The sequence below is a fragment of the Lepisosteus platostomus genome, chromosome 4, assembly GCF_059453375.1.
Source record: "Lepisosteus platostomus isolate fLepPlt1 chromosome 4, fLepPlt1.hap1, whole genome shotgun sequence".
Taxonomy (NCBI): domain Eukaryota; kingdom Metazoa; phylum Chordata; class Actinopteri; order Semionotiformes; family Lepisosteidae; genus Lepisosteus; species Lepisosteus platostomus.
In genome coordinates this window covers 65,215,855-65,240,091 of record NC_142614.1, presented here as the reverse complement: position 1 = coordinate 65,240,091, position 24,237 = coordinate 65,215,855, and the positions used below count along the sequence as shown (strand labels likewise).

Sequence of the window (24,237 nt, the reverse complement as noted above, 5' to 3'; positions counted from 1 at the left end):
TTGTCTACAACTTAATATTTAAAATAATAGATGGATAAATGTTAAGATGCTCCTTGTTTTATGAGATTCTGTATACTGTATATATCCTTTACATTTAAAGAAAAAGTTGTCTTTGTGATAAGCAATAACAAAGAGTCCATTGTAGTGTTTTGGGGCTTTCCTGATGTGTATTGTAGAAAAACTCATAGGAAGCAAAACAAACAGTGGCTAAATTACTTATTTCTTTAGTCTTTAAAGTCCATTAACCTTTCTTTACAGACTTTCAGGAACAGACTTGTGGAGTATTGCTACGAGTCGAGATTTTCTTTTTCTTTAAGCTTTCTCTTGCTTTTAAAAAAAAAATAGATTTGAATTGATAGAATTAGGGGAAACTACGAAAGAACTTTAATTTTAGGGTTTTTTTTATTTTCTTCTGATCTGTTCCGTACTGTGCACATAAGAAAGCTTCAGAGTCAATTTAAATAGCTGTACAGTTTTTACTTTTGCTTTTGCTGTGGTGACATAAGGCTCTTCTGCTCCATGACTAGATTTGGTGGGCCTTCCCCCATGTACGTATGTAAAAGGCACGCATCACCGCCGGCGTGTCAGAGGGGCTGTTATGCTAACACGGGCTTTAAACAGGCTTCCCAAAGGGTAATGTGCTTGACATCAGCATTACTGCCTTGAAGCCTGATCTCAAAAAACGAAACAAGGCTCTGAGATCTCCAAAGAAATCCAGGTTGCTGCTGGATCAGTATGTAGATCCTGCTGGATCACAGTTTCTGTAATCTGCAGTATGTATCGTGCTGTGCTGGGGAGATGCTATCTTTCAGACAACTCATTAAAATCATAGTTCAAGGAGGGAGCTGCGTCAGCATGCGCAGGCTGCAAAAGAACAAGTGAAGGTTTATTCCACGCTGGAAAGAGAAGAAAAGAAACACAACGTTTTCGGCTGTGGAGCCTTCTTCAGGTGTTTCTTTTGTTCTCTTTTCAGCGTGGAATAAACCTTTACTTTTTTCTTTGCATGTTAAAATCATGCCTACTTGGTCAGTTGGAATCTAATGTTCCAGAGTTTTAAGTAATACCAGGTCAGTAAGCAATCGGGTCTCAAAGGCTCCACACGCAGAAAGCAGTCTGTCTGGGTAAAAATACCTCTTAATCAGACTCGAACTGATGATCCAATAGCAGTGTTATCTGTTCATATTTTGGGGTTTTGGTTAATTGAATGTGTTTTGGGTCTTTTAGAATGTTACTGTGGACAAATAAAAAAAACACGAAAAACTTGGAATGAACTTTTTTGCTCTATAGTGACAGAATGTGTTTCTTCAGTCCTGGAGCTTTTGAGTCTTGCCTTCTGGTCATCTAATCTTTGGAGTACTGAAACTCAAGGCTCAGGGGAGCGTAGCGTTCTGTGCATGCAAGGTTTCTGATAAATGTTTAAAAAAAAAAGCCAAACAAAATACGAATTACTCTGTGTTATTTTGAAAAACCACATTTGATTTGCAGGTAGCAACACGGAGTTACGGATGCCATGGTGGAGTTTCTGTTAGCCCTGCTGCTTCTCAGCTTTGGGGTTCCGAGTTCATTGTTCTCGAGTAGGGTACAGTCTCTGTGGAGTGTGCATGTTCTTATTGTCTGCATAATTTCCTTTCAGGGATATTTGGTGTCCCTGTGAGTTTTCCTGAAGAAAGACTGTCCAGGGCATAGTCCTGGCTTGGACCTTGTGTTGCTAGTGGTCTATGATAGTCCCTATGTTGCCATTACCCTTACCCCTTACCAGAAGCACACAGCTCTCTGATAGTAGATGGGTGGATGGAAAACTGAATTTAAGTCCTTTGGTATTATTTCCATCAGCAACCCAATGGTTGTATTTCACATTTCTGTATTTCTTCTTCTGTATTTTGGATCAGTGAAGCAAGTTGAACGTAGTTGTATGGTCCTAATATATCAATCACTCAATGTATTGTATAAGATGCGATCTGCAGGAATACTATATTATCGATTAGTGCTTGGTTTTTTAGTTTTCTAAAACCTTAGGATTTGTGACCCTACATGTAGAACTCTTAGATAAGGGGATGGATCCCAGGGTTTTTTACTTCAGAGTAAGGTCAGTTTAGGAACACAGTGCCACATTCCAGTAGACCTATCAAAGATATATTATGTTTGTGTTAAATAAACTGTACTCTGAGATTGAAAGCAAACAACAAGCATAATGATTTAGAAAATTGTACATTCTGTGTGTTTGAATCTTTTTTTTTTGTATTCATATGCAGTGAAGAGCTACTTTTCGCTGACATATGAGATATGGATGTTTTTAGGATTCAGAATTGTGGAATAATTCGTGTCATGATTTTTAATTGTGTGCATTTCTTCAAGCAGGATTTTTTTGGACTCGAACCCAACAGTTTTATTTCACATTAATTGTGTAAGGAGGAATAGCCTAATATGAGATTGTGATGCTTCTGTGTAGCCCATTGGTGCATAATTATTTATACGCCAGAAAGTACAACAATAATCCCTTCAGTGGGTTGATGTCTTCAATCGCTGTAGTATCTAAAGGCTGCACCCCTCTGTTAAAGCATTTGATTTGTTTTTGAGACTGAACAACAAAATAAAACTTAAAATACAAAAATAATGTACAAATTCCTTACGGGTAAGACTAAATATAGAAAAATAAAACCTTTAGACAAGGCCTATGTCCACAATGTTACGATTTTAACACTAAAAGATGTGATTTAGCTGTACTTCTTTCCTTTAGAAGAGTTTCTGCAAATGAGTGCAACCAAGACAGTATTTCTCAACAAAATGTAGGCACACTGCTCCCCTCCCCGCATAAATACTACTTTTGTGTCCCCAGTCCAAGCACATTAATTTTAATATTCGAAACAAACTTTATTTCAGTTTTTGCCTCACAACTCAGGTGACATTTTGATTACTCCCCAAGACGAAAACATATAAATTTACTATTTTTTATTTTTAACGGCACATCCATTTATATGTTTAAGCACACCGGTTGAGAAGCTGTGATCTAAGGGATTTGTATTTTCTGCATTTCTTCAAATGAAAAGCAGTGGGTCTTCAGGGCACAATATTTAAGAACACTGTGCAATTATCACCCAATAGCTGCCCCCAGGGACATATCCAGGCAGCATTTGGTAGCAGGCCAGTGTCAGATGAGGCGTATTTAAGATTTCGTTGGTGGTTTGTTTGGCCCTGATTGTTGGCTTCCCTTGAGAAAAAGCAGAGTGGAGGTTGATGTTTGTATAATAAAAAATCCCTATTGATCATGAAGGGAGTCTGTGGCATCTCCGACATCTTTTTTAGGTGTACATATTTTAAAAGCCTCAGGATGTATCAGTGGAATGCAGGAAGAAAGCAGACAAGATGCAGATTATAGCCTCCTTTTTTAAAGAGGCAGGTAAGAAAGCAAATATGTACTCCCTAAAACCAACTATAAAAACGATCACACCTGAAGAAGGCTCCACGGCCAAAACGTTGTTTTCTTTCTTCTCTTTTCAGCATGGAATATACCTATTACTTGTTCCTAAAAAACTATCGCCATGTTTATCATATTGTAAAGCTAAGATTCCAAGTATAAATGCTGTAATTTGATTATATTTACCCTAGTCTGTTTTGTTGTTGTCTAATTTATAGACTTGTGGTAAAATATCAAAACCTCTCTGTTCTTGAATTAGTAATGCATTATTTAACAAAAAGAATAACCCGTCTTGTTGATATAGATCTGAAAAGATTCCTTTACTCTCACTCAGTAAATTCTTACGATAGACCTTTTCTCATTTATCCTTTAGAGTTCAGAAAGAGCACCACCTTAACCAGGAAGCAAAGATGAAAATTAAAGAATATTAATTCATCTCATGTTTTGAATCGTGGGTCTCCCAGTAACCCAAATCACAATCGTGCTTGGGAAACAAACAAGAGCAATCGCGTCAAAGTAATGACCTGCTTAAGAAGGTTGAAAAATGCCCTTAGACCAGAGTAACCTCTTGTGATAAATAGAACATAAAATAGAAATACACCCACAGCAACCTCAGCATTTTAGAGAAACACAGTTCTGAACGGGCCTTTTATAGCTTTGGATATGTGTGCTGTAGTGTTCAGTCATATTACAAATAACATTGTTAGGAAATACCCTTTTTTTTAGTAAGTTGTTTCTAATGGCGTTAGTTCACAGGATTCAGAAAATATATACAGTACATTTACAGTATAGTTAAGTATCTCTATGCAGCACATCATAGAGTGCATGCCACAGTTACATGATGAGGAGACAATTATACTTTACAGGGCAAGGACATTAATCTGTTTACAGCAGATCAAGATGTCATGCAACGGTTGGTGGCAAGAAATGACTTTTTTTCCCCCAATGTAACGCTTTTCCCTTCTAATCCAAACACTCAAAACCAGAAGATGGAGGTTTTTTATCTAGAAGTGTGTAGCGGGGAATTGAATAGAAGGAAGTGCTACAGTAGGTGTTCGGAAAGAAAATGAAGGTCATTATCTTTGTGGGGAGAAGAAAAAAGTTATCGTTTTCTCGGTGATATGTAGGGCATAACTGACGCGTTCTTTTTAAATTTCAGTTGTACATTATAGCTATCACCAAGTCATAAAAACTGTGGTTTTAAATATTTTATTGTTGGCTCTTTGGAATTTTAATTTGGATGCAGGAATGTGGCAATTTTAGGTTGGCAGAGGAAGTGGATTAGTGGTTCTGAGTAGACCACTGGAGAACATTTTAACTTCAAGTAAGCCTTTGCTATGAAAGCCCATTAGTGTTTTACTCAAATTTGTTTCAGCACTTAATTTGAACTGTGCCTGCAGGGAAGCCGTGTTCAGTAAATAAGCGCAATTATTATCACAGTGAGTGATATTAAAAGCCCTTTTATAGCCTGTTAGCTGAAATGGTTGTGAATGAGGTAAAGACTGTGAAAGAACTCTAACTTTACTTTCCTTGGGTTTTGATACGATAGGAATTCATCCTACTTGAAAAGCAAAGAGGAAAAGAAGTTAACCCTTCAACTTTGCAACAGGTATTTGGGAATATATATATATACATTTTAAAAATCTTTCCACTCTTTTATTTGTGAATAGCTGGCAGCTTGTGTATAATCTTTTCCTTCCATGTCCTTTTCGCAAACATGCTAATCATGATTCTGCTGGTACAAAAACTGTGAAACCTTTTTTTAATTCTCGCTTGTCCTGTGGTGGGGTTGCTAGTGCAGGATGGTTGCTATTCATCACGCAGGTGGGTGCTGAACTTCACACATTAGAGGGAACCCCCTTCATTCAGTACTGACGTGCTGTGGGAATGGAAAGTCTTACTCAAATGTGAGCAATTATCATAGGTGTCTAGAGCTCTTGCAGTGCATTGTGAAGATACAGAAATTGATTTTAACATGTAGAGCAAAAACTTTCATTACCAAATATTTATTTCTTTCCTAATTGGAACCTTGCTGTTGGAAGTTCACCTTGGTGATAATTATAGGATCATAATGTTGTCTGTGTTACAAAAATGAAAGGTTATAACTTTTAAAGATGTTTTCCAGTGACATACAAAAATGTACAGCATGTCAGCCCTGTTAGTATCTAACGGAAATGCCGCCAACTGAAATTCAGTTTTAGTATTCCTGCAGATGTCTTATTTTTCACATAGTATTCCATTTTTCTAAGATTATATAACTATATAGTATCAAATACAATGCTGATGACGGGTTTTGCCTCATATCTTTTGGATTTTGGACTTCACTTGCGACTATGGTGAAATCTCTTTTTATTTATGGCCCAGAATTGAATTACAGCATGCGTTGGTGTTCAGCATTTATCTTCCACTGCACATTTTTTCTTCTGAACTTTGTCTTCGTTTCTCTTGAATTCCAACTGTAGGCATGTGACATAACGTAACCAGCTGGTTCACCTACAAGTGTGATTGAAAAGATGCCAAAATAGCAAGTCAAAGGGAGTGAGCTGCAAAAGATCTTGCAGCTTTGGTGAGGTAATCTATGCAAAAACGGACCAAACCCATGCAATTAATTATGCACTTTTGTTATGTATTCTAAAAGTAAAGTGGCAGACAGCCATGTTTAGCAAACAATATTATGAGTAGACTAACTCACTGTGATCCTTCTGTCGTGTGTAATGGGATAAAATGTCCATTGAGTTACTGAGTCAATGAATTACATTCCTCTAGATGCTGAATCACACCAGTTAGCATGTTGTTGTGATCAAGTTATATGTGGAGTAAGTATTGTCCTTACATCTTCATACAGTTACTTCAACAGTTAACTATTGTGTACAGTAGTTCAAGTCCAGTAGGTAGCTGCGTCAGCATGAGTAGGCTGCAAAGGAACAAGTAAAGGTTTATTCCATGCTGAAAAGAGAAGAAAAGAAACACAACGTTTCGGTTGTGGAGCCTTCTTCGGGTGAATCGCAAGAAGAAGGCTCCACAGCCGAAACATGTTTCTTTTCTTCTCTTTTCAGCGTGGAATAAACCTTTACTTTTTCCATCATGTACAGTAGGCAATTAAAATAGGGGTATATGAAGTTCTCAAAGCATAGAATGTGCCTCTTTACCAGTAAGGGTTAAGAACATAAAAAAGGTTGTGAGCATGAGGAGCTCATTTGGTTGTGAGCAGCTATCTGGTTCATGGGTCACATCCTGCTGTTTCTTGCTAGAAGCTACAGTATTATCTTTGTTGTGATGTCTAAGAAGCTTGTTCCCGATTTCCACGTTTGCATAAAGGAGGGCTTCCTGTTCTCAGTTTTAAGTGCATTTCTCCTTCATTTCCATTTTTTCATGTTTCACTGTTGTCCTTTGGTCTGACTTCAGTACCTTTGAGGAACTTTCTGGGGTTAATCAGATGAGAAATGGAGATTCTAACTGTAGCGAGGCACCAAGTTTACCGTTTGTCTTCAGGATGTTGCAGTCAGTAACTAATAATCAAGCTCATCGTGATTAAAATGTTGATTAAAAATCAGTTAAGAAGTTCCCAAGTTTAAGTGATCCACTGTCACACCAATTTGAAGATCCGTGCTGTAAGCAGTTATATCATTGTGAAACAATCAGCTTAGAGTGATGATTTCACCTGCAGACGCCGTTGTTGGACAGTCGGACACACTCTCTCAGCTCCATTTACATTTATTGAACACATTCTTAAGCTACAGTATAGCCAATAATGCTATTATGGTGTATGAGTCAGGCCTACAAAGTTTCAGGCGAGTCTAATCCACATAGAAATCAAAAGCATTATATGAGCTCCTACTGTGTTTGTGAATTGCCTGCTGGCCAGTGTTTTGTGAAATAACAATATTGAAGTTATTAGTCAATGCTAGTTTAACGTCAGGGTCTAGACATATGATGTAGGATTCACCTAGTCATAGGATGAATTCTTAGACTGGAGAATCTCATTTAATAGAAGTACCCAGAGAGCCACTTGGATGGGATTTTTCAGTTATGTTACTAAAGCTACTGTAGGTTCAAAGCCAACTAAATACTATAGAGGGTCAGTAAATGTTTTTCAATATTCACAGATTCCCAGGTTTACAGTGCTATTGCTTACAGCAGAGTTTAAACTGTAGCAGTTTCCAGTACGGTTTCTGTGCTGCAGGCAGTTTTATTTTGGAGCCACATTGTACAGATAGAGCTGAGGAGCAAATGAAATTTATGGTCACCATTCGAGTTTTGATAAACATGTCCATAGTAGTGCTTGATTTCTTAAAATAGATACCAAAACATTTTGGAACAACATGGTATTTGTGGCTTGTATAAGCACAGAGGAGAACAGTCTAACCTCGTGATGATTTTTTACAACGAAGTGTGACTGCTCAATTCTGAGACATCTCCAAACCCCAGCCCTTTCCCCTCCACACCTCTCCAGTTGCCAGCCACGCAAGTTAAGGTACAGTAGAATAAAACACTTCTTGTTATGCAGATGGCACTACAGAATGGGCCTCCTCCCTTATTCCACATACAAAAGCAGAAAAGTGGCTGAGAATTCTGGCAAAATGGCACCTGTGAAAATAGACAAACAGTGTTGCCAAGACAGGAAGTGAGGGACAAGCCAGCACTGGCCCAGCAGAGTATTTTTAGCATTTGTAAACTCGGTGTCAAAATCCTTCTTTGAGAAACAATGTTGACTTGTAGAGTTATCATTAAGAAGAAATAACAAAGGCTCCAGGGGAAGTCTGCTGTCCAGTATCCTTGACAGTGTGCAGGCAATGTCTCTTTCAGAAAGAGAAAAGAATAGCACATCCAAAACATTCCTGAGGTACCATAGTGACAGAATCCATACTTTAGGGTGAGTCATAGTGTGAATCTGCATGGGGTCAGAAAAGTTCTAGGGCACAACTTAGACTGAATTAATTCATGACTTGGTGTTCCCCAGAGCTATAAAAACATTCTTCCATTCATTATCCAGGGCAATGTCAGGGCACTGTGGTTCATTTTTGTTGTTCTGGATAAAGAAGTATGACGTTTGATGCGGATAAAAAAAAACGTAATCCACCCCCTTGTCCTATAAACGTGGAAACATGCCAAGAGGACTTCTATTTTTTGTGGTAAAAATGATGGCTATCTTTTAAATTTAAAGTTTGCCATGGAAAGTTAAAACTTGCCTTTATTTGTCCTGAATGTGATCCTTTCGTGCTTTGTGACTTCAATAAAGTTATATCATGATAAACTGACAAGACCGCAAGTGAAACTGAGGCTAACGAGCCTTAATCATATCGAACCTAAACACGTCTGCAGCTTGAAGTCCTGCTGTAATGGGAGCTAAGCCTCTGAGGAAGCAATGCACAGGTTTGCTTTTTTTGCGAGAGGAACAGAGAAAGAACGTTTCAGTCATGATTTACCCGTGATAAGCTCTCTCTTCTGCTATTGATAAGTTGAATCGCAAGAAAGTGGAAGGGAGAATGTCTGAGTTCATTGATCGTTTCTTGCCAAATCTTTATAAAATGGTGCTCATGTTGATATAGGCTGAGATAATTTTTAAGTACACCATCTTTAACATGCCATTAATTTCCATTTGCTTTCTGGGATGTTTACATCTCTGTTGTGGGAGGTGTGATTAAACAGTGCCGTTTTTATAAAATAGTGTTTGCATGTCCCTTGAGTTCTAATGTGTGGAATAATAATCTCCAATATTTGTAAAAAAAGGAGCCTATCCTTCACTAATATCCAATTGTTTTTTAATAATTCAAAAACCTCCATCACTCTAATGTTTTAAAATGATGCAGTGGACATTTGAAACCATAAGTAAGCCTGCTGGCTGCCAGGACTTTGAGATAGTCCCATCTAAACAAATTTAAACAAATCGCTTTAAAAAAAGAAAAGCATTCATGTGCCTCAAAACGCTGCCGGACAGCATCTGCAGTGGAGGAAATGATGGCTATCTTTTATTGTACGTTGTTCTTAAAATATTTTTTATGACCTTACCAGCTCACGTGAAATCATTTGAAAAATACTAAAAACGAGAAAAATAAACTACTGTAAAATGCAGATACCAGGTGTTAAAATTTATTACATTTTCAATAATATTTATATTATGCTACTGTATTCTTTTCTGTTATATTCTAATATAGAATACATATAGAATTCTGCATATAGAATAACGTAGAATGCTGGATTATTTCATCAAAGATGTGCAAGTCATACCAAAGCCAATTTAAGACCTCAGTTGTCTTAATTATTTGTGAGGTAGTTTATTTTTTTGCTTATTATCATGTTTGGTCTCAGACTAGGCCTACTTTTCTGCCTTCTCAAATGTTGTATGTTGATTTCACTTTTGTTTTTAAATGTGGTTTTGCTTGTGAATCATGAGTCATATCATGTATTTAGACATAAATTACCAATGCTTTTCTTTTCACTTATACGATTATGACTAGACATCATGTCTAATTCCTTTGTTACTAAGAGCTGTTTAGGAAGGCAATTTACTGAAAGAGATGTGTTTGAATTGTCTGTAGTTTATTTTTTACTACAATGACCTTACCAGCTCAAGTGAAATCATATGAAAAATACTAAAAAACTGAGAAAAACTGCTGTAAAATGCAGATACTGTACCAGGTGTTAAAATTTATTACATTTCACATTTTACATAGGCCTTTACTGTCAGACTAAAATGTCTGACAGTATAGGCCTATTCATCAATGTCTACATAGAAGATGTATTTCTATGCTTTTATAGTTGGTACATTTTAAGTGAAACAGGGGTGATTTATTAATAAAAATGAGATTATATTGTCTTTTTTTTCCAAAGCTTATTTAAAAACTCCTCATCTGAAGGTCAAAACGCATTGCTAACAAATTAGATGCAAATCTTGTTGTCCTAGGGCTGGGCAGTGTAAATTGGCCATCCCTGTTTATACTGCCTTAGTAGGCTTTTAATGTCCCTTTCATTTTTTATCTGAACAGCAGTTTTAACACCTTCTAGCCAGAACTCAGAGTTTTGGGCCTGGTCAGTATAGAGGAGGGAGACCTTCAGGCTGTGAGTGGAGCTGATAGACTAGTGACTAGGCCAGGGGTCCTGGTCTTCCCTCTGTATTTCTATATGACCTGGTATATTAACTAGAGCCTGTGATTTCATTCCTTGGATATTGGTCATCCTAATCATTCCCCATACTGAGAAAAATGTCGATTTAACTCGATGTCAGCAATATTCCCTGCCGCAATAACAGAGTCATTATTTCCTTTATTGAAAGGCTCCCATGTAACAAATGACTCCATTAACACTACAGTTGTGTTTCGACCCTGTTGTACTCGGGCAGGTTTAATTACAGAGCTTTGATTTGCTGGAGCATTCACCAGCAAGGAGACCTCTTGCTGTGCCGTCAAAGGGAGCCTTGGAGCTTTTTCACAATTTTGTTTATTTCATCACCTGGGCAAATTCAAACTCTTCCTGAATTCTGGGATTTGTTTTAAGCGTTACTAGTAAAATGGAAGATGGGGCTGTTTTTTTTCCACAATCTAAATAATAAATTAAATGGACTGAAACACTTTCCCCAGTTTAGCCCTTTAAACACCTTGATGAGCTCTCAAGTCTGGAGGATGGTAACGATGGGCTGTTTTCACTCAAAGAGACTTAATTAGCAGGAGAGATCCTGCTTGCACCTGCGTGCTTGTTTAGTAAAAATATATTTGTGTTTATTATGTTGGACTATTGCCTAGTATAAATGAATGGAGATCAAGCCTCTACAACCTTTTGTGTCTATGCAAACTATATGATATCAATACTCATACATATATGCACATTTTGTAAGAAATATATTGAATTTGAACTTTTAAGTTTTGTTTTAAAACCTTCGTTTTAAGCACATTGAATAACTGGTCTCTGAGCGAGACGAAATGCGATAATGGCCTGGCGTTATATAGAGAAATCATTGCTGTGTTTTTGTCCCCATTCACTTTGAAAATGTTCAGTTTGTGGGATCTGAAGAATCTTTATCTTTATGGAACTTTATTGTCCATCCAAAAGGGTGACAATTGGTTTTTGGCATCACCATAAAAGTGAAAAAAAAAAACAGTTCTAAAATGTCTCCCTCCCTGCAGGTGGCAGTTGAAAATGGTAATGAAGAGGTTTGGAGTGCTCCTCAAAAATGAGCTGAGTTTTCCTTCGAACTGGATTATATTACAGCTCATTAAGCTATTTCTCTGGTCGACCAATTACTTTATTGGCAATACGAACAATTCTGACCACTTGGCCCTTACTCTTAATACTCAGGCTACCATTCCGGGGTACCAAAAGTAAGGATGCTTTCTACTAACTTTCTATAAGCTTTCTCTAAAACGTTTTAACCCTTTCTAATTTCTGATTTAAAAAATATATGATGCCTAGCCTTCTTAAAAATGCAGTTGGTATTCTTTGCTAAGTTTAAATGTTCATGTATTACTGTTCCTACAGTAGGTACAGTATTTGAAACCCTGAACACCCTCCACGGGTTGATAAAATAATGGAGTGAGTCTGACGGTCCAACTAGCTAGCCAGTTCTTTCATTTCATTTCATGAAGCAAACTTGACTGATACCACCCTTTCAGTTTGCTTATCTGTTCAAAGTAATTCTCCACCCTTATTATTCCAAGGAAAACAATCCAAGTAGGGCTATATCATCTGCGTACTTCAATAAATTAACAGAAGTTCCCTCCATTCTCATTTCTTTCATATAGATGGAAAACAGTGTCAGTTTATTATATTTACTGTATATTGCTTATTTATTCTTTGCATTCTGTGTGCTACAGGAGGGGTTTGTCTCCGTGAGGGAAACAGTTTGGCTTGTATTCAAAATCATTACTGCCTTTGCTATAAACATTTCTGAAAATACCGTAATTTTTACAGTTTGACAGAAGCAGTGCTGGGAAACTTGACATTTCAGAGGAAAAAGGATGAAACAGCAGATATTGGAGCAGGATATACCATGATGATATTCAATTCCATTACATTACCCTATTGATTCTTTGGCTAGCTAGACTGTACTCAGCACTCAGGGAGAATATCACCTCGGGCGCACTACAGTATTGGTCTATGGGAGCTTTACTACTATGGGAAGAATTATAGACGCTTTACACCCAAAGCCTTTGAACAAAAGTTTCTTAATTTTTGTCACACATTGCATCACTCTGTTCATATTTCTTTAAAGCTGTGAAAAATCCATCAGGAATATTGAAGCTAGAAATTAAGAAACCCCTAAAATTTAAAGAAGGTTTGAAGTCAGAATGCCTGTTACTGCTAAACACAATTACGGTGTGCTTGTATTTCTTATCTGTTCATTTTCGAATATTGTACTATTATTAATTTGGATTTAGTTTCTGTATCGGAACGTAAGACAGTCAATGCCAATAGTTATTTCCATCCATTGTTGCATTGGATAAGAAAGAAGCCTGTCGTTTGGTAGTGAGCTACTATGGGAAACCATGAAAGAACTCCTTAAAGTGAATTGCCCCTCTGCTGCTCCTGTATCCTTAAGGAATGGGGGAATCCTAGAGCACCGACAGATTCACAGTTATGGTAGTCTTTGTAAAAATAGAAAAAAGGCATTCACCATTTTCATTTGCTATGGATATACAATTCAAGGTGTTGTGTAGGTTCTAAATAATTAAATATTATGTTTCTCATTTGAATTTTGTTGAGCATGGTTTCACTTTTGTAAGACTTATGCCATGGACAGCTTGGTCAAAGTCACCACACCTCGTGTGTCTGCTCTTTAATTGCATGGTTTCTGGCATTCTGGTTTTAAAGAGACTTGCAATTTCAAATCCTCTATTTAAAGAATTACTTCACCTGACAGGAATTGCAGAGCATTAAACTGCACTCTGTGGAAACGTGTGATAATGGTCTTTCTTTTGACTTTTTGGTAAACATCCTCTAAACTGTTGAGAAACGAAAATCTCGAGGCAGTTAGGGAAATATGCAGTTTTGGTTATTTCCAAGGCAAATGCATTAAACTAAGCTCACATATTACACTATCATTTAAATGGCTCTTTGAAAGCTGTGTTACAATAGTTCTTGTTGGAATTATGACTATAAATCCTGTAAATTTTAATATTAAATTTAATCTTTCTATACTTTATTTTTAGGGGTTTTCTGGAGGCTTCTTTCCCTTTATAAAATGAAATTCTAGCGAAACCGGCAGAGTGTTCCAATCTTGTGCTAACATCCTGCTCTTTTTGTGTCCAGCCGCCTTCATCTCAACAAGAAGACCACAGACAAACAGCCCTACAGCAAACTAGCTGGTGTCTCGCTACTCAAACCCCTGAAAGGAGTGGACCCTAACCTCATCAATAACCTGGAGACCTTCTTCGAACTCGACTACCCCAGGGTATGTCAGTCCTCTTACAGTACAACTCAATTGGGATTACTTACACTTTTCGTGGATGAGGTTTCTTAGAAATTTCTTTCTCGTCTCGGTACAGTACCGGCTAGTGGTTGCCATTGGCCTCGGCACCATCAGTACTGAAGCAGTTCAAGTAGGGAGCTGTGTCAGTATGCGTAGGCCGCAAACGGAACAAGTAAAGGTTTATTCCATGCTGAAAAGAGAAGCAAAGAAACAGTGTTTTGGCTGCGGAGACTTCTTCGGGTGTAAAGAAGGCTGCACAGCGGAAACATTTTCTTTTCTTCTCTCTTCACCATCAGTACTGGTCTGTTACAAATTTAATTCAAAAATCTATTTTTTCCCCCAACATAAGAATGGTTAAAGCAAGGTGAGGTCATTTTGCTCCTATAGTCTGTTTGGTAGTTAGTAGTTCATCGATGCAAACATTTCATCCAGCTGTTTCTTGAAAGAAACCTGTGTAGCGGCTTCAGCACTATGGCTGGGTAGCTAATTCTATACTCCCATGATCCTTTGAGTAAAGATGCTCTGTTCTTAGTTTTAAATGGACTTCCATGTCGTATCCCCCTGTGTCTCTGGGTTGTGCTATATTGGTTTTTCTGAAGTCTGATCGACTTTTTTCAGGGCCTGTGAGGATTTTGAGTACTTGTATCATATTTAAATGTGAAAATAACTTACTTTTTTATATTAAATGACTGGTAGTGGAGTAAATTTACATTCTGCACTCTGGTTTGAGAGACCACATTTTGGTGGTTAATGCTCAGGTACTATTTTAGAATGTATGAATTGTGTGCATTTAGATTTGCATTCATAACGTTGTTGATTTGCTTTGGGTTTGGCAGAATAAAAGTTGAGTTAAAATGTGTTTTGTAGAGATACGTTTTAGTACTTATATCTTACTGTGAAATGTGCAGCATCTTACATCTTAAGTATTGTCATTGATGTATATATTATACTAAAATCTATATCAAACACAAATATTGTTAATATAAATAATGAATAAATAAAAAACTAAAATAAAAGTTGTTTCATTGTCCAAATTAAGCAAGGTTATGGAGTAAAAAAATAACTCAATCTTGAATTGCATTAAAATTTAGGTTCACTGAGCTCAAATTCACTGTGCAAGGGGTCGTCATGACAGTCAGTGATTATACTGGCCTTTTGCACTATTTGTTTGATGTAAATATCTAAAAGTGTGAACCAGTAATTTTGCTGGCTACCTTCACAATCCTGCTCTGTCTGTTTTTATTGTGAGTATTAGCAAATGAGGCCACTGCAGTGACTGTTAGGACACTAACAATGTCAATGAAAGTTCTATAGAATAAAGTCATTGTTGTAGTACACACAAGAGTGGAGTTTGCTTAAGAAGAACAATCACTGTTGGCTCTTCTTACATATAATCTTTTCCTCAGAAACACTGGTTAGTTTGTAATCAACAATCATGCCAACATATTTGACAATTTTAGTTTCCAGCCTGGTGACTACGCTATAGAATAGAAATAGATGTCTATCAATTTTTTTGTTAGTATATGTCAGTAATGGTTTGTTTCAGGTGTAATTATTTTGGTTCATTTGCTATTTGTAGCCCAGTGTGTAGTGAGTTTATAGCAGGGTACTCAAGCGATTTTAAAAATAACATTGAGTCAGACTTGCCTTGGTGTAAAACAGGTTGGAGTGTCGCGTATTTCCAAGAACATTCCCAGGCCAGTGGCATTTTTAGTGTTTGTACTAAAAAAGATGAGTTTCAGGTTATTCAGTCTATTTCTGAGACCTTAATGCATGAACTTTCATCACATGTATAACATTTACAAATAGGCTTTATGGTTTTAAGGTTGTATGAGCAGGTAGACCGTATACAAACAGGCTAATACAGACTGGGCTTTAAAAGGACCAAGCAGTCCACAACATTTGAAGCTGTGGAAGGCAGCCAGCTGGACCTATGGCCTATAGGGTATTGGATATCAACACTGTGAGGAAGCTTCTTTTTTGGAGAAATAAAGCTTTCATAGCTTATTCCCTTTTCTAATGTAGCTAGTATACAGGCGATAGTCTTTTTTATAGAAAGTTGAAGTGGTCTCTGTTTTACATGTGAGCTCTATGCATTTTGCGGAAATTCTCCTCAATTTCCCTTTCTGTAAAAACAGAGCTGTACTGTTTACTGCGTAGCAAAAAATGACATAACAAGTACAGTCATTTGTACAACTGGAAGATGTGCTGTGTTCAGGGCAGAAGGACTATGGTCGGACTGTGATCCACAGTCCTGTGCACTTCTCCTTATAGCGAAGGACCCCAGCAAATTCAGTAGCGATTAGTTGCTCAACGCACCTTTCTCCAGCATGCGACTCACTCAAATCCTGTCGTGCATTTTGTGTACTTTACTTTTGGAAGCTGCATCTCCGTTCTCTTTGTGTTTAAAACCTCTGTGACCTTTTCTGTTTTAATGAGGCCTGGTGCTGTTTAGTTTTCTTTCCACTGTTTTGTTTGCGACATGGAGTTTGCCGATTGCCAACAGGATTCTTTTCCTGTTTGTGAAAATCAGTTAACTCCAGTCGGCTGTAAATTCCTATCCTTTTAGGAAGGAGTTTATAAGACAAAAAAATGTAGTTTAAAACTCAAGAAATTATAACATCCTAAAATGTTAAAAATAGCAATAACTTAAAATGAAAATAGCAGAGCAGAATCTTCTCAACCTGATGCATTTCTGCGCTGTGATTCAGGCTTTATGTTGTGTTCAATTTTGACTGATCGAGTGAAAACCCTTATTGCTGACTCTTCCCCCTGGTTCTTAATTTTGCCATTTTGCTGGCACAAGCAGGCTGCCACGGCTGAGTCGCTCAAGGGTGACAAACAGCTGGCACATACGGAATCTGCCGATTCTGTTGTTTAATCCTTGCTGTGCTGTTTATTTGTTCTGAGCTTTGGAATTAACCAATTAACTGGCACTGCAAAAAGAGTCTCATCTAAAAACAGAGCCCCTTGTTTACTAATTACAAATCCAGGCACGGGAATTGTCAGTCTATCTCAAAAAGCTCCAGACAAAAAAAGCGGACCTATGATAGCCAACGGGAAATTGAAGCTCATTATTTTAAATAAAAGACATTTTGTTTTCCTTTAGCTTTCCTGCTTTTGCGTGGTATTAGTTATGGCCATATTTTAATTATGATTGTGTTTCAACTGAGAGTTTGAACTATTTGCATTTACAGTGTAGTAATTATTTTTCTAGGTCCCTTCGCTGTTTGGTTTTTGGAGGCTTCCTTTTTTGCCCCAAGGAAAGCAGATAGTCTTTTGTGTTTAGTGTACATCAGGTTTGCAGCTTTATGGATGCAGCTTTTAGCTACCAGCACCAGGCAGGTGGCTGGAGATCTCTGATATTACAGGGCAACAATAGGGTATCTGAGCACCACACCAGAACTAATTATGTTTGTAATAAGAGCTATTACGGAATATTACACAGCTGACTGTGTATTGTTGGAAAAATATACTTCAACATGACCCCTTTGCCTTATATTTATTTTTTCACAAATATAAACGTTTGTGTATATGTGCAAAGTGTTCAGTTTTAGCTTCAGTTAAATTCTACTTTTAGTAGTAGGGTATTGACTCTACTTGGTCTACAACAAGTTCCACAGCAATGCTGAAAAACAAAAGACATGAATTTGCTGAATAGCAAGTACTTGTTTTCCAAAATCGAATGTTGTGGTTGGTTGTAAAATGAGATTTTACAGTTTCATCAAGCAGCATGATTAGCAAGGAAATGTGAAGCTTGTGTTGAAAAAGAATGCCATCCTTTCTGTAATGCCATCCTGATCTGTTGTCTTTAAATGTTATTTTGAATCCTCTGGTTATGGGATCCTGGTTAGAGAGATCTGTATATTTAGAAAAGATGCAGTTACAGTATATTGACAGATTTGGTTTTGAGATCTCTGTGACCTTTTGAGATGTCTCATATTGGAAGTCTTACATTTTTCAAGTTTTCATTTATTAACACAACAAGTATTGAATGAATGCTTGCATTTTATTGAATTTGAAGGCTGCTGCGTACATGTACAGTCACTGTATTTAAGTCATTAACAAGTGCCATTAACAAGTCATTAAGCCAATTGAAAACACATTCTTATTTCCAGAGAGAGTCTCTACATACTGTATCTTCAGTAGTTGGCCATTTTACTGATGCACCTTCTTACTGCTACAACTGCTGTTTCTCTCCCAGGCTTTGAACCCTTGCAGCTCCCAATCCAGAACCCTGCCTGTATCTCTGTACTGTTTGTAGTACTTTATTTTTATGTCAGGGTTTCTCCGAACCAGAAAAAAACAGGCCTTCAGACGTGTTTGTGGTTTGCTGCTTTTCTTCATTGTTAACTTGGCCGACATGTTTTGGCTCTGCACATCTTTTCAAGAGCAGAGGTCTTTGTAAAAGCAAAAACAGCCCTTCAGAGTTCAGAGTGGGGTCTGCTCATCTTAGAGCTGCCTGCCTATAATCACATTTTCTTTGTGATTACAGAAGTTGTCAGAAATGCCAGATGTTTAAGTAGTTGGAGGCAGTATGTTCTGGGATTTCTGATAACTAACATTGTTACTTAGTGCTATTTTAAGCCAGCTATGTTTTGCTGGTTTTGTCAAAGTATATACTTCTTGAAACAGGATGACTCTTCAAATATGTCCCCTCATCTTAGAAAATAATATTAGAAAAAAAGCAATCCGTTTCATCTGTTTATATAAAATAGACAAACAAAGGAATGTAGTAGCGGATAACAGGAGAGAGCACTACTGGAAAGATACAGATACAATTCTGCTTTTGTTTTTCCTCATTAATTAGTCTTATTTTTGCAGCCTGTACCTTCTGTTCTGTGCTGATCGCAGTCAATCACACAGATCAGGTATCCTTGATATCCTGCTGTGGTTGCAGCCTCTGTGCACGTATAGTATATGCCCAGAATGATTTAAAGATTTGGTTGAGTATGGCAACCTAGGGAGCTTCTCTTAGAGTTTTAGGTAAAACGTGGTTAATTGAGCACATACTTTATGGAGTAGCCTTTTTTCCTTACAACATGATATCAGGGTTGATTTATGCTGTGATAGAACACAGTCATATCACCTAACTGAAGCTTCAGCAGAACTGAGTTCATCAACCCCAAGCCTGTGTATTTATGTTTATAGAGCAGAATTAAGCTGGATACAGATCAATAACATGCTCTGTACACTGTATAATTAGTCTGCTTTTATAGAACGGAGCTGTTGTGTTTCTCTGAAGGTGAGATATTCTGCTGCATTTTCCCGATTAGGCAGCTGACAGTGGTGATGCTGATCCACCTGGATAGATGCTTTGTATCCAATGACGCAGTTTAGGGCACTGTGGAGACATGGTGACAACAAACAGCCTAGTTTGTTGTCACCATGGCTCTCCAGAGACGCACGGCTTTAGGATGAGTTTGCTTTTATTGTATATTGGTTATTAGTGCAAGGACCTACTGATTTGGGACATAGTAACAATGCACACCAGTAATTAGACATTGTGTGAAATTAGCATTCGTATAATGCCTGGTGCAAACCTCGAGTTCAGCCAATGTGGAGCTTCTTCTAAACATTACAATCAGCTGCCAGAACCTAAAACCTGTGTATTTATATAGTTTATATATTTATATAGTCCACTGCAGTCTTGAAAAATGGCCCAAACTATGTAATGTATTTATTGTACATTTCCACAGTGGCATTGCCCATAAAAGCTTCTGTTTTCTTATATTAATGTCTGGTTTCTGCCTTAGAACAATCTATTTATATTGTTGGATACAGAATACAAATTCCATGTAAATGACAGAACAGGTTTGCATGGACCCATTCTCCACAAATTCTTTCAGTCGCACTGCGCTTCTGTACTGAGCGTGTTCTATTTTGGTTTGTGACTTTTAAATCGGGAGTCGGCCAACGTGTACTGCTCATCGCCACGCCCATCAACATCTGCATGGGAGAGGGAAGATATTTCGCACATCTTTCTCTGAAACGTGGGCTGTGAAACCAGTGAGCTCCACAGACCCCGGTTCCGCTCCACAGTTTGACAGAGTTAGTGTCAAAGAAAAGACGGATGTGGATGATGATATGCCTGCACATGCTCACAGGTTGCACTGTATGAGTGGCAGAATTACACCTTGGCAGTGGTGTGGCAGTGGCGTGCTGCTTGTGGATGGCCCACTCCCAGACGGGCAAGAGCATCTTTTCATTCCAGTTTGAAAGGCTGGACTGAAAGGCTCAGCCAGTACTCCACAACCACAGGTCTCGGGCTTGAAACCCTCTGAAGTCTTCAGAACGTTGAAAGATTTAGATAATTGTAGTTTCTCATGAAGCTGAGCAACTGAAGAGCTGTAGTGCATCTTTAAATATGTTAACAGTGCTAATTATCTGAAGTATAGATCTGTAGGTGTCCTGGTCAGCTCAGTTTATTACCTGATCCTTGTAATTTTACCATGATATAACAGGCATCGATATCAACTGTTTGTATGTTGAGTTGTCAGGGTTTGGTCAACATATACTCTGACAGCAACTCACTTGTGCTTTCGAAAATTGTTGTGGTTTAATCTTATGGGTAGGCAGATTATATATATATACTTTATAAACTATATCTATGTTATATTTGTGTTTAATATGTACAGTCGTCTCGTTGTTTCATTATTGGCTGATATTTGAGATGCCATACCAAGAATGCACCATGAGGTTCCTGGTTAGCATTACGTCATTTGATTACAATTCTGGGAATCTGTACTTGAAATATGTATTTGAATATCTATTTTATACAGTGTATGGAGTATGGTATAATGGAGCATTCTGGTATCCCTTGCTTCTTCTTACAGATAAATATTTCTTTAAAACAGGATTGATATAATCTGTTCTGGAGGAATGAGCCTTTTCCGTAAACAGAGGAGAGTTCATGTTTACTGCCTGTACGGCCTCCTCAATTCATGGATTTTAATGATCTAGAATGCAGCAATAGGTTTATATAAGAAACATTTTTTCGGGGCATTTTTTAAATAATTGTAATTCACTGAGTTTCATTGTCAGTACGTAATTTCCTGAGGTGTTGAAATTCTCAGACTGAATGAAACGTCACACCAGTCTTTCTAGCATTCTGTTACTGGATTGCAGTGATACAGCAAGAAAAAATAACAGGACTTCCATGTCTGTTATATCCTTGGAAGTAAATTCATAAGCAACGTGCTTTTCTTCAAAAAGTAACTAAATATCACAAAATCATCCATCCATTTTCTAACCAGTTCTACCATTTCAGGGTTATCTACTGTACATGTATTCTGGCAAGCAACAGGCACAAGGCAGGATAGGCCCTGGACAGGACACAAGTCACACACAGACACACAGTCCCATCAGGGCCGATTTTCCCAGAAGCCAGTTAACCTACATGCATGACTTCCCTACCAGAAAACTCGCAAGGACATGGGGAGAATCTACAAACTCCATGCAGATACTGACCCACATGTGGAGTTGAACCCAGGGTCCCAGCGCTGTGAGGCAGCAGTATTAACTACTGTGCCGCTGTTCCATACGGCATGGAATCAGAAATGAGTAAAGTCTCTCCTACTGAGTTTTTACACCAGTAACATGAAGATGTTGATTCTGAAGTTCTGTGTACATTGTATGTTACTTTGCAGTGCAAAATGAATGGTGGTACCTCTTCAGTTGCTGGAAATCAGATAGCCGCTTTAGTTTTCCAGAGTTTAAACAAGTTCACTGCTGAGGCTGAGCTCCAACGAAATAGTTCCTTTCTTTTTCAACCCCTCTTAATGTAACCTCCTAACACAAATATGATCAAGTTAGCTTTTGAAGTTAAGTTAATGTTCAAGGTCCTGAACAAGTTAACCCTTTTCTGATTCGTACTTTTCCCCTGTTTGAGTTTTAAGTGAATGGGATTGAAAGCTCACTGAGACAGAGGGGGAACTAAACAAGCATTAGCTGTGGAAGGCAGTTTACCATTAGCCATAGCTGTATTAGTTTGACGTGTTTCTAAGTGATCAAAACCTCTTGTGTCATGCAATTTTTAAAGGGGGAACTTCTGTCCCAATTTCTCAGACTAGTTATTAAATCTTGCTAACGAAAATAAACAAATTGACGATATTGCAAAATTTGACAAATTCCAAATTAAGCACAACATGCTGAACTTTGTGAAAGTACTGTATAGTCGCCATTTTATCTCGAGTTAGCGAGAACTGTGACTTAAAGTGACCCTTCCTGCTCACTAGTCACTGTAATGACTAATGTAATGCGATGTGCAGGCTGTGCAGCAGAAATGTCACTGCAGCAATGTTCTAATGTGATCTGCATGTTAACAAGTCAGTAGTACTTATTGACAAAACCTTCTCGATGCCTAGAGCAATATTCCTATTAGATTGAAAGTATTCAGAAGCCTCTTGTTTACAGTGTAATAGGGCTGCTTCATGCCACCAGAAGTTTTGTTGCCTCGTTCTGAATTGCAGACAATGATGACAATATGACACTGCACTGGAAATTTAATCTATTTTGTCATATAAATTGGAAGTTTTGTACATCACTCATTTACATTATTCATTTTGCTTTCATTGTGGTTTGTAATGCACTCATTGAAGCTGATTCTATCTAACCCCTGTATATAAAAATAGCATTGCAGTTTCCCTTTAAAGAAGCAGATATGCATGGTGCTAACATTGTGACATTTTTAGATAGATTTCTAAAGCTTTCCTTAGGTCCAAGACAAGAAGATTCTTTCTTGGGTATCTATGCTGGATTCACACCTGTTGTGTTAGTACTGAAAAGCAATGAAACCCATCATGAATTCTGACCAGAGTGTTTATGATCGTGGTATTGTCATAGACGTTAGTCAGTTTTTTTTAAAGCTTTGCTGCATATTCCATAAAGGTGCTACAGGGATGTTTTTTTTAAATAACTGCTGTACATTGAAATAGGGTGCCGTTGAATTCTGAAATCATCGAAAGCAGTGGGTCATTGAAAATCTGTCATATTGACATAGTGTGACAGGTCAGACACGCATAACTATAGTTTAAGTGTGCTGATCTTTTAGCCAGTCTACAAGTCCGATTAAAGTACTGCCTTAGACTTCCTGGCTGTCTTTACATGTCATAAATGACGTGAGGAAAAGGTATGGCTGGGGAAAAGCTCTGCCTCATAAATCAGCAATGTATTTTGGTAAGATACCATCTCCTCACCAGAGGCAGCACTTGTAGTTTGGCATGCAACTTCTTTCTGCTTGTACTGTGCTTTTGCTTTCAGTGTGTCAGCTGGGGCTGCTCAGAGACTGAACTTTTACTAGTTCTCATCAAGCCCGGAGATTTGTGTTAGCATTGACAATTTGTGTTTGAACGCTGGCTCATCTGGTTGGTACAAATTCCCAGTTGAATGTTGGGAAGAATGCCGCCTTCAAAAATATGTCATGTTCTTCGTAAGAGCTTAATGCTGACTCCAAAGTATTCATCCGCCCCATTTTCAAAGGAGTTGCAAAGTTTAATGGCACTGTTTGAGCAAGAATAACAGGAACTCGTTAACTGTTCAGCTCAATAGTTGTTGTTGATTCTGTGCTGACAATGATAGATTGTGCTGGATTTATATTACATATCTAGCATGAGATTAAATTTGCCAGCCTGTGTTTTTATTTCTGTGGCACAGGAGGGGAGTGATTAATGATTTAAATGAACAATAATGTAGCATGCCTTACAATGGATATCGTGGGTTTCTAATGTCATGCAGTTGTAGAAATTGTGCTAAATACTTAAAAAAAAAACATTTGGTTCATTTGTAAAACATAAGCCCAACCCTGAGCACAGAGCCACTTTTCATTGTTGTTTAAATAAATTAGCTTAAATTACTGATTCTTTTTTATGTGCTTCCAAATTCTTAATTTTGGTGTTTGTTGCACAAACACTGTGATCATACCTTGAATTAAACACCAAATACAGATATACGAAAAGGCCTCTGCAAAGATTTGGAAGAAAAAATGTGGATTATTTGTTCCTAGACCAGCCTCGGAACAAAAGAACAAAAAGCAAAATAAACTGTTTATACTTATTTTCGTGTTAAAAAAATGACAAAGCAGACAATATTTTCTGATATTAACAGTTTTCTCATATGATGTATACAGTAGTGCCAACTGTCTGATCTGTGAATTAGACAAGATAGTTGTAAATTTGAGGAGATTTTCAGTTAATCAAAAAATGAATCATGAATGTTTTATGAAGGCTGTATTTCTCTTCCTTCTTTTCTAAGCATGGTAGCAGAAGTGCCGTTACATTTTTTTAGAACTTTTTTAATCTGACCTTCAGAAAAATGATTAATTAAAATATAAATGTATTCTTTGTGTGTCATGTTTTTAACATGAAGTAAACGTACTGTAAATAGAAATATTATGAGGCTCTTCTAGGAAAAATAGTTCCCA

General features: G+C 37.5%; 1 protein-coding gene across 2 annotated transcripts in view; it reads left to right on the top strand.

The window, feature by feature from the left end:
• ugcg (UDP-glucose ceramide glucosyltransferase) overlaps window positions 1-24,237 on the top strand; it is a 46,821-nt gene that overhangs the window by 8,530 nt on the left and 14,054 nt on the right. Inside the window, exons 2-3 of one of the 2 annotated variants that reach the window (XM_088630270.1) lie at window positions 4,965-5,024; window positions 13,658-13,799. In XM_088630270.1, coding sequence (XP_088486396.1) covers window positions 4,965-5,024; window positions 13,658-13,799 — 202 coding nt within the window. The remainder of the gene's footprint in view (window positions 1-4,964; window positions 5,025-13,657; window positions 13,800-24,237) is intronic. The other variant, XM_088630268.1, reaches the window with a different exon arrangement.